The sequence below is a fragment of the Drosophila biarmipes genome, chromosome 2R (assembly GCF_025231255.1).
Source record: "Drosophila biarmipes strain raj3 chromosome 2R, RU_DBia_V1.1, whole genome shotgun sequence".
NCBI lineage: Eukaryota > Metazoa > Arthropoda > Insecta > Diptera > Drosophilidae > Drosophila > Drosophila biarmipes.
Genome location: NC_066615.1, coordinates 12,575,050 through 12,586,225, shown reverse-complemented (window position 1 = coordinate 12,586,225; position 11,176 = coordinate 12,575,050). Strand labels below are relative to the sequence as shown.

Sequence of the window (11,176 nt, the reverse complement as noted above, 5' to 3'; positions counted from 1 at the left end):
CACTCTGTTCGGGGAAAGCGCCCGGGGAGTCGGTGCATTTTGTTTGCGTTTTCCGTTACGCTTGAAAGTCTGCGACTTTCTCCTTCTTGGCCAGGTTTGTTTTGTGCCCCCTTTTTGGGGAAGGGGAAGCCCTATTGGTTGGCAACATGATTAGTTCGCTGGAGTAGAGGGCGGCTGGCAATTAGGCAACTGCATTAGGGAAAACTTTTCGCTGGCAAGTTGGTAACTTGAGTGCAAATTGCTGTCGTCCAATCATCTTCGCAAACTTTCAACCAGCACGAGTCCATGAACTCTCTGTGTCTGCCATTGTTTGGCGGCAATCCATTGTTTCCATTCAGCAGCTAACTGAGTTATGACCCCGTTTCCACCACCACACATTTGACTAACGTTCCCGCTCGACACAGCCCCCACCCCCAACTAATTGGTACATTGTACGAGTCATTCTGGTGATCAAAACCAAAAGGCTGCTAAAAGATTACGCTGACACAACGGGAAAGAGGACGAGCACTGCCAGCGGCAGACATTCAACAGAACTTTTTGTATATTTATTAGAGTATGAATTAATTCAAGTATTCAGTGTGTGCGTTGTGGGGAAAGAGTTAAGCCTTCGGGGCACATTCTGAATCAAATTCGCATAAGGAAAACCGGGTGACGGGGGTGGGTGGCGGAAAAGCCACCGCAGCCCGACGCGATTTTCCTTTTTCTCCTTGATTTTTTCGACTATCCCCAAAGGCGAATTTTGTTGCAAACGTTAGCACATTTTTTTTCGCCCCAAACACTGTGTATTGCGAATGTAATTCATGTACATGACCTTGGTATATAACAAAAAAAAGTGACTGTGGCTGTGTGGAAGCAACAACTCGCTTTCATAATTAAAACGCAGAGGAATATGGCCTGGGGAGGCGACCTCAAGATACCCCGCTTAATTCTCAGATGGCGTTAGTTATGCTTTGAACTGATTGCAATCTTGGGAGTCTTAGCATACTTTCCGGCTTCAATATTACCAAATGCCTTGAATCCCTGCCGCAGCCACATTTATAGTGCATTTATTAATAGCGCTGCCAAGAAAACCCCTGAAAAGGCGGTCGACGATTACCTTGACTATGAAAATACTTCTCACACATGAGCTGCTTGGGCGCATCGCATAACCATAGCCACGGGCCCTCCTTCCGTTTCCGGTGCCGCCTATTAACATTTCAGTCTCTGGCAGAGGCAAACCCAAAGCAGCCACTATTCAGCGAGGGCTGGGCGAATCGTTTTCGCGAATATGGCCGATGGAGCCCCCCGGCGAGCGCTATCCATCGAGCGACCTTCGCAGGTCAGGCGTTGGCCCGGGTATTCGCCTCAGACTGTTTAACTGCCTTCACCTGGGGACACCTTGACACAGACAAAGGTCAGGCAGTGGGTGGTGCGGTGCACAAAGGGCAAGTGGCAGCCAAACCAATTTAAACCTAACCCAACCACCGCCATCCGAGAGTGAATTAAGCAGGAATGCAGATGGCCCAGCGACTCGCTGGTTGATTGTATTTCTTGGAAAGCCTTTAGATATGCATATCAGTTCCGCTCCAACTTCCGTGGGCGGAGAGCATAGTTGCCGTCGTATCTGTCGTACCTATAGGGCTCCTTTGGTCTGGAAAATCCGGGAAGCGGCAGCAGCAGCAGCAGAAGCGAAACCAACAGCAGCAGCTGCATCGTGAAGCCAAGTGTTAGCAGCAACATTTCGAGCGAAACTGGGCAAAACAAGCTGATAGCAAAGCTGTGCCGTGCAAAAAATAAAATATATATAGCACACTGAAAACAATATATATATCAGAATTTGTAAATCATAAATGCAGAGATTGGACCTTGTTTTTGTTTCTTGGTAAAGGTTAAGAATGGAAAAACGTTATATATTTGGTATACATATCTGCTCTTCATGTAGTATTACCTTTCATAAGTCACCATAAATTAAAAATAACTGAATATATTTTAGAAATATTTTTTATTGGTTAATGGTTTTAAATACCTAAATTGCTAGTCTTATTAGGAAAAACTGATTATATTCAAATATTGATACGAAATTTAAACACAAAATATAACTAATTCTTTAGTTAACAATTATTAATTGCCTTTAAAGTTCAAAAACAATTTCTTAAGTGTATGCGGGATTTTCCCAGCTCCAATGGAGATAAGGAATTTAAAAACTATTTCTAACGATTACCCGGCTTAATCGATATGGGGATCCAGGGGTCAGGGGGCCTTTCCCCGGCTGGCAGCTTGTGAAAAACTTGTGAAAGAGTTCGCTCGATTGAAATGATTAATTAATTGGTGGAATCGAGGTAAACTGAGCGCGTCGAGACGAGCATCATTTATCATGGTGTGGACTTAATTCGAACGAATCCGCCTTGGCTTCACTGGGGAAATGAAAAATAAAGAGCGAACTTGTGTTATTTTAGGGCGGTACATTATGATTTCGTCTAGGGCCTCCGTTTCTTGCTTCCATAGACTTCCCAGCCATTGTTTGCCATTCATCACTGACTCCCCATTGACTCTCGAACCGCCCTATGTTTTGCAGTTTACGTGTTAAGTGCTTGGCAAGCACGATTAAGGCGCTTTATCACCCGCAACAGCGGCAGCAACACGAACGACAAGCACGCCAGCAACAGCAACAGCAGCAGCAGCAGCAACAGCAACACCAACGACAGCAGCAACAGAGTCAACAGCAACAGCTGCGACGGCAGCAACATCATCAGCAGCAGCAGCAGCAGCAACACATCGCGCTGTAGTCACACATACAGGCACACATTTACTTAGATACACATACTGTCGGATACTTATACATACCCACGAGATGCTGAAAACTGTGACAACAGCGATGGCTGCCGCCGATGACGATGTCCCAGCGAGCATTTTGGAAATTGAACTGCCAGCCATTTTGCTCAACGAGAGCCTCTTCATCGAGCTGAATGGCAATCTCACCCAGCTGGTGGACACGACCAGCAATCTCAGCCAAATCGCCTGGAATCGCACTGCAAACGGCAATGGCAATGGCAATGGCAACAGCAACATTTTCGACCTGGACGAGCAGCAGCGGGCGGCGGTGGAGTTCTGGCTTCTGGTCAAAATGATCGCCATGGCCGTCGTCCTGGGACTCATGATACTCGTCACCATCATAGGCAAGTACTTAATCAAAATCAAATCCAAATTTAAATTACCCAAAAGGGGGGCACGTACATTAAATTATTCTCAAATTTATGCCGCCGGGTTGGGGCGGGGGCAAAGTTTCCATATCGCCGGCCGAAACTCAACTGTAAATGAAGTGAAATTTATGATGCAGAAGATTTTTATTGCGCCCCTTGGAAGATTTTTATTGATTTTTGGGCTTACAGAGATGATTTGCTGCCGCCTGCTCCAAGGAAGGGGCCTGGTAATAGCTCGTTGGCCGGGTGTCGGGTGCTCAGGGGCGGCTGATTGTTTCGGTTGGCTGGATGATGTACGGGGAGTTCTTTGAGCCAAGCGCCGCAAAGATGCCAGCCAAAGAAAAAAGAACCGAGCCAAAGTTTCTAAAAATGTTTGCCGCGGCACGTGAAAAGCTATTAAAACGGCGCCAAGGCGTCAAATGCAAATTACGACAAGCACACACACTTTTTGGCCCACAATTTGGTGTTACAGAGCGAAAAAATTGTTCAGGATTTGATTTTTTTCTATTTTAGAGTGTAAACAAATAGAGGTTTCATTGTTGAGTCTTTCTTACTTTTGTTTTATTGCATTACCAGGAAACTAGAAGAACAAACATACAAGCTAAACATTCTAGCTAACTACATTGAAATAATATTCTTAATTTACATAAGCAATTAACTTACGAGGGCAAATTTTATACTGCATTGAACATTAAAAATGTTGTGTTTATAATATAACTGGTAAAAGCTGCATACTGCTAACCATAAATATCATTGCCTTGGTACAAAATTGTAAATTCCAACTAAAAATAAAAATAAACAATTCAGTGCTTTCACTAGAAATGTAGAAATCCAATACCAATTCTGGCATAAATAGTACCTATTAAACTGAAAACGTACATATTTGCAAATAAGTAGTATCAGAAACTATTACACATATTAAAATCAATAGCAAGTGAAAATATCACGTTGCACATTCCCTGCAAACGATAAATTTGCTTTAAAAGTCGCAGCTATTTATGCAGCACACTAATAAGCTTAGCATAATCCTATTTTTCGTCGAAAAATCAGAGCGCTTTGTTCCACCAAATTAGCTTAACTGAGCTCAGCTCAATTTGAAGACACTATCATTTTCTCAAGGTCCCCGAAGTTTGGCTGCCCTGCCATAATGTAATACCTTAGTTAATCGCTAGTTTTGGCTAAATTTTGCTTTGTGTTGAGTTGACATACACACGTACTATCCACAGTTTTGGTGCCGTGGCGAACACACGTCGTATGCGCAACATTTCCCTGGAAAGACATATGCAAATGCGTTTTCTGGCACGGGCCAAGCGACGACAAAACGTTTTGACAACCTGCAGACAAGCTCGCTGTCTCAGCAGCTGCCAAGGGGGGTGGACTCTGGCGCTGGCGTCACTCCGGCTGCCATGGAAAAGGGGGTGGCAACAAGGGGTGAGCCAAGGTGGCACTGCGGCAATTACAATTTGCCAAGTTGCATGCGCTTAATCAAAGCAAGCGACGACAATGATGATGGCGACGATGGAGCTAGCAGCCATCCAGTTCTCATTTGCATCCCACAGGCGGCGAGGAGACACTGCAAAGAGAGCCATGCATGTGGGCGGTGGGCCAGAGGGGCGTGCGGCATGGGGCATGGGGCATGGGGCACGGGGCACATGCACGATTGCCTGCAATTAGGCTGAAAAATGAAGACTCCTTTGACACGAATCCTTTGCCACTGATTGATTTTCCAGAACTCCTTTGGCAGATTTCCCAGCCCAGGCAGCCCACTGCCAAAAACGACGCTCACAAAAGTTAATGATTCTGGCCACTCAACATTTCCAATTAACTGCATTCGAACGCACTCACTCATTCATCGGCATGGAAACGGAGGGCTTAGTGCTGCATTTGCCGCCTCACTTAATATATATAAATTTATCAATTTATCGCTTTCTAATGGGGCTGCTGCCTTCTGCTCTCACTGTCCACAGGCAACGTCTTCGTAATTGCCGCCATTATACTAGAGCGAAACCTGCAGAATGTTGCCAATTATTTGGTTGCATCCCTGGCAGTGGCTGACTTATTTGTTGCCTGTCTTGTCATGCCCCTTGGCGCCGTCTACGAGGTAAGTAGTGCTTCTCTTTCGTTTTACACAGGCAGAAAAAGTTGGGGGATTAATCACACCCAAAAATAGATCGGTTCTTCTCACCTTGAGAATTTTTTCTCTCGATATAAAGATGAAATGTAAGAGATGTATATAAAAGTTGGCAAAAGGGTAAAAATCATAAAAAAACGAAAAGAAAATGTATTCGATTATTGAATGAAAAAAACTTTAAAAACATTTCTTTCTGGTAAAACAAATTAATTAAATTTAATATTTGTAATTGTAACGCGTCATTTACGTTTACCTTTTAATTGAAAATGTCTTGTTTAAGGACTCAAAAAATGGATTAAATACCCATAAAATGTTACTCAAATTGGTTTAGTATTAAAGTTAAAGGAAACCGATAAAAAACAATATAGTTCCATGCAGTATTTTGTACTTTATATGTGGAATCATTGTTTGATTAGATATAAGTTTGAGCAGATGGAATACTTTTGCAGACATAAATCACCCATTTAAAGTTAAAGCTTTAATCGTATTAAATGGTTTCTTACTGTGCACTGCCACTGCCATCGCCGGGGCAACTCGATTACCCTAATGGAAACTTGAGCAGGAATGCTGGCAAATGAAATTAGGCGCCAAAGAGTTGGCTCTAGCCCGGGGCAGCCTCGTTTGCGGGGCGACTAATTGTTTCAATTGCATCATCACTGGCAAACAATGTGTTGCTAAATGTCACTCCTTTCTTTCCTTTCTTTGCTTTCACCCACAACCAACGCCACCCCCATCACCGCCCGGAAAATTGCCCGGCTCAGATAAGTAATGGATGGATATTGGGACCGGAACTGTGCGACATTTGGACATCTTGCGACGTCCTCTGCTGCACAGCATCCATTCTGCACCTGGTGGCCATTGCGGCGGACAGGTGAGTGCTGCCAGTCAGCCAGCTGTGTTCCGGTGCGACGGACGGCAATTTGGACCTCCTTCCGTTGCAGATATTGGACGGTGACCAATATCGACTACAACAACCTGCGGACGCCGCGGCGCGTCTTCCTCATGATTTTCTGCGTCTGGTTTGCGGCCCTGATTGTCTCCCTGGCCCCCCAGTTCGGCTGGAAGGATCCGGAGTACATGAAGCGCATCGAGGAGCAGCACTGCATGGTGTCGCAGGATGTGGGCTATCAGGTAAGCGATACTGACTGCAGGAATCCCTGCCTTGGGGGGTTCAATGAAGTCTGGCTTTTGTGAAATCCGGGCGGATCTATTTTAAGGCATTAAAAGCAAGCACACACAAGAAAATAAAAAATGCATGTCCTTAAAATACTGAATTTTAATTTAATCTTGTAAAAGTCAGATAGTTTATCAGAACTATAAAAATTATGCTTGACTTCAAGTATTCCATTTATATAAGCGCTTAATTGTATTTTTTTGTGCAAATATTATTGAATATATTTTAGAAAAATGAGTGTTAAAGAATTAGGTTAAAGGATTGTGCGGTTGTATCCTTACAAATCGCTTTCTACAAATTAAAATTATTAAATATTTTTTAGTTTCACAAATATATAATCTAATAAACAACAGTAACGATTACGACACGAAATAGAATCTTAATAAAAAATCTATTTTATAAAATAATAATTATTTAAATATATTGAATTTATATCCTCTTTACTCATGAAAATCTCCCTTTAATCCCCTAGATTTTTGCCACCTGCTGCACTTTCTACGTGCCGCTGCTGGTGATTCTGTTCCTGTACTGGAAAATCTACATAATTGCCAGGAAGCGCATCCAGCGACGCGCCCAGAAGTCATTCAATGTCACACTAACCGAGACCGACGTAAGTTAATCAATAACGAGGCAATCTCAGTTGGAGCTAAGTGCCCCACATGATAAAAGTGATAAATGCCAAGTGTCCACTTGGCCAGCCCCCGAGGAAGAGTGGAGAAATAGCTCATACGCCCAGTGGCACGAAATAAAGATGCTGCACGGAGCCATTCTATTTTACCACTTGCCACAAACAATATAGATTTTTTCGGGGCTGGCTAAGTGGATGTTGAGGCTGCTGTTCGAGAAGTGTATTTGCTTGCCTGCCATAATGAGTGTGTCATTAACAGAAACAATAATGCGCCGGGGGTGTGGTAGTGGGTGGTCGGGGGAAGTCCTCAGCTGCTCATTAGCATGCCCAAGTGAGCACTCGGAGCCGCTGCGGCGAAAGCCAAACAAATGCCAACCGAGATTTATGATCACCCCAATGTGCGGCCCCGGTTTAGGGGCAGATAATTACACTGTTCATAATTGAATATCTAATGGCATTAATAAGTTTCGCAAAATGCCAACGGTCAATTACTTATTTTCAAGTTGGAAAGTTTACTTAAATTGTTCCTCTAGGATTTCGTTTAACCAAATTAGCTTTAACTAATATCACTTAAAATAAAATTCAAAGTTATTGCGAAATTTACATTAGAAAACTTTTCAAATATAATAAAAATTAAATTATATATAAGAAACCTATCTAAAAATATTGAACAAATAAAATTTTAATTCTTTAATAAATGTAAATTCTTCGAAATATTAAAAAAAATTAAAAAAAACAAAACAATTAAAAACTTTATGTAAAATCCCTCTTTCAAATTCATTATTAATTAAAATTATTATTCTTTAATACTTTATTATATACATTTTATTTGCACCGTGTTAGTGAAACACCTAATGCGAAAGGAACGCCGTGAAATTCACATAATGCATTTGATTTGTTTTCGTTTCGTTGACAAGACACAAGCCAAATGTGCTTCCCCGAACAGTTTTCATCAAGTTCGTAAACAAGTGTTGCCCACAAACAAGTCCAGTACTATCTCTCCGCACGTATTTATTTTTATCGATAATCCCACAGTGCGATTCCACGGTGCGGGAGCTGAAGAAGGAGCGCGGCAAGCGGCGGGCGGAGCGGAAGCGCTTGGAGGCGGGCGAGCGGACCCCGGGGGGCGGGGAGGCGGACTCGCAGCTGCAGCGGCGGCCGCGCAAGCGGATGCGCATATGTTTTGGCCGCAACACGAACACGGCCAACATCGTGGCGGGATCGGAGGGGGCGGTGGCCAGATCGATGGCCGCAATAGCCGTGGACTTTGCCAGTCTGGCCATCACGCGCGAGGAGACCGAGTTCAGCACCAGCAACTACGACAACAAAAGCCACGCGGGCACCGAGCTCACCACCGTCTCCAGCGACGCGGAGGACGTAAGTACGCCCATTGTCTCACCGAGTAATTAGGTCGTACAGTGGAGATTCGCTGAGTGCAGGGATTTGTGGGAGAATTATACCTGTACAATAAAAGCTGAAAAGAAATAATATTCTTATTGAGCCTTACTTTAATACTGCGGCATTTTCAAAAATGCAAACACTTATTAACTGTAGGGATTAACTCACAATTACGATATTAAATTGATCTTGACACTTTTTATAGATGACTCAAGATATTAATTTTATTTTAGAAAGTATTTTTTCAAATAAAATTTGATAGAAAAAATTAGCAAACAGTTATAAGATTTGTTACTTTTTTTTACAGTTCAAATTGCTGAATAAATATCTTTTCCTAACCAATAGAAGAACGCACTTCCATGAAAGGAATTTAAAAACTTTAATTTTCAAAATTAATTATCTGCGACTATAGAACATTTTATATATTTAAAATTTTTTTAAAAATTATTTCGAGTTGAAAAAAAGATACTTTCCTTCTTTTTCATAAGTTCCGAAAATTCACTTATAGGAGCCCGCCTGTATAGACATAGTACTTTGCTCCTGGCTGGCCCTTTTGTTATCGCGAGATTAACCCTTAACCCTCCCGCTTAACCCCTTAGTACCGCACCAGCAACGCGAATGAAATCATCACGTTGTCGCAGCAGGTGGCCCATGCCACGCAGCACCATCTGATAGCCTCGCATCTGAACGCCATAACGCCGCTGGCCCAGTCCATCGCCATGGGTGGTGCTGGCTGCCTGACGACGACCTCGCCCTCGGAAAAGCTAGGCGCAGGTGGAGGAGGACCCGGAGGTGGAGCTGGCGGGGAGGCAGCCGGAACGGAGGGCAGCAGTCCCGGAAAGAATGCCGGAGTGGGCCTGGGGGGAGTGCTGGCCAGCATTGCCAATCCGCACCAGAAGCTGGCCAAGAGGCGACAGCTCCTGGAAGCCAAGCGGGAGAGGAAGGCCGCCCAGACGCTGGCCATCATCACCGGCGCCTTCGTCATCTGCTGGCTGCCCTTCTTCGTGATGGCCCTCACAATGAGCCTGTGCAAGGAGTGCGAGATCCACACGGCGGTTGCCTCGCTCTTCCTCTGGCTGGGCTACTTCAACTCGACCCTGAATCCGGTATGTAAATTAGGTCCTGCGCTGGCCTTATCCTTTTAGTTATATTAAGTATTCAGGTTATATCTTTACCTGAGAACTAGGCAACAGCAAACTTTTACTTGCACTTTTAAGGCTTGCACCTTCCATTTTAAAAATAATTATTATTTATAGTCAAATAATAACTAGAAACATAAAGTACTGCCTTGAAAATGAACACTCCCTTTATTTTTGCTATTCTCCTTAAATTTAATTATTTATTTTGGATAAGAATCATTGTAAATGAATTGAAAACCCCTAAAAGTCACACATTTTACTAAGCAAAAGCTCTGAAAAACACATTTCTCTCCAACAAACCTCTGTCTTCTTACCAGGTAATCTACACCATCTTCAACCCAGAGTTTCGAAGAGCCTTCAAGAGGATTCTCTTCGGCCGAAAGGCTGCTGCCCGAGCGCGCAGTGCGAAAATTTGATTTCAACTTAAGGATAACGAGGACCAGTATCTGTAATTAAGGTCAGGCAAAGGTCGGAACTCACTCGAATGCAATAAGCTACGGAATTGGCATTGGTATAGGGCGTAACTAGCCAGTATAGACGATGTTTTAGCAGTGACAATCCTAACTAGCTGTAACTAACTAACTAAAATTCCTCACCACACAAACGTGCCCCGAAAAGACAAAACCCGAAAAACAATATAAAATTTGTAACCCAAACCAATCGAGTAATGGAACCTTGGAATTAAGCTAGCCAATACTCACTAGATGTAAGTTATGCGTATGTAATTGATAAATATTTCTAAAGTCTTCCCTGTGTCTTAAAGAAATCCGAGCGTAGTACGTTTAGAGAAACCCTAGAACCCTAAGTGAGTGGAGAGATTGGTGATCGGAGATCGAAAAAGGTGATCGGTTGGAGGCCGGGTCCAAAGAACTTCTTACGCTTTCATACTCTGTGTTAGTCAAAAGTGTTTCGTTTAGTAGCCTAAGCTGAGGAATGCTCAATTATTTCACTGGCATAAGCACATTTACATGGAAGTCAATATCAGAAAACAAAATTAACGAATTTACATGACGACACTGGCATCCGTAAAACGTTGCGCAACACCATAGGGGTAAGCCACCGACGTCACGGCTAATTAGGCAAGTGCAACCAACTTAATTCTGCAAAATTAGCAAAACCCAAAGCCGAAAGTTCAACTTTTGTTGCTTCCCACTCCCCACCCCCTGGAGAGCCAGGAGACCGCAACAAAAAGTTTCAGCCATGATACATGATATGCATTCATACCTAGTGGTGTAGCGTATACACATATAGCATAGTATATTTATGGTTCAATTTTTGAAAAGTTTTCTTGTAAATAAACGGACTTACAGTTTTAGCAAATAGTAAACCAACAGGAAACCTACAACCACAACAAGAGCAACAACTATATATACACATGAATAAATGTGGCTCTGAGCGAAAGGGCCATTAAGTCAATGCTGCAGTTGAAACCTAATACGCTTCGGTGTGCACTATATGCATGCCCTCATACGTCTATCTCGATATGTATTTGTAAGTTGAACGTTTGTGTGTACGTGTGTTTATGCA

At 43.2% G+C, this 11,176-nt stretch overlaps 2 protein-coding genes across 2 annotated transcripts; one reads left to right on the top strand and one right to left on the bottom strand.

The window, feature by feature from the left end:
• Positions 1-1,492: 1,492 nt before the first annotated feature.
• LOC108030374 (uncharacterized) lies at positions 1,493-1,727 on the bottom strand. Its single transcript, XM_017103244.3, has one exon. The coding sequence runs from the start codon at positions 1,717-1,719 to the stop codon at positions 1,555-1,557; it is 165 nt and encodes a 54-aa protein (XP_016958733.1). The 5' UTR covers positions 1,720-1,727; the 3' UTR covers positions 1,493-1,554.
• Positions 1,728-2,625: 898 nt separating this feature from the next.
• Positions 2,626-10,415, top strand: LOC108030373 (5-hydroxytryptamine receptor 2B). Its single transcript, XM_017103243.3, has 8 exons — positions 2,626-3,155; positions 5,147-5,280; positions 6,072-6,181; positions 6,252-6,441; positions 6,957-7,094; positions 8,148-8,489; positions 9,110-9,616; positions 9,967-10,415. The coding sequence occupies exons 1-8, from the start codon at positions 2,831-2,833 to the stop codon at positions 10,063-10,065; spliced, it is 1,845 nt and encodes a 614-aa protein (XP_016958732.1). The 5' UTR covers positions 2,626-2,830; the 3' UTR covers positions 10,066-10,415.
• The last annotated feature ends 761 nt before the right edge of the window (positions 10,416-11,176 follow it).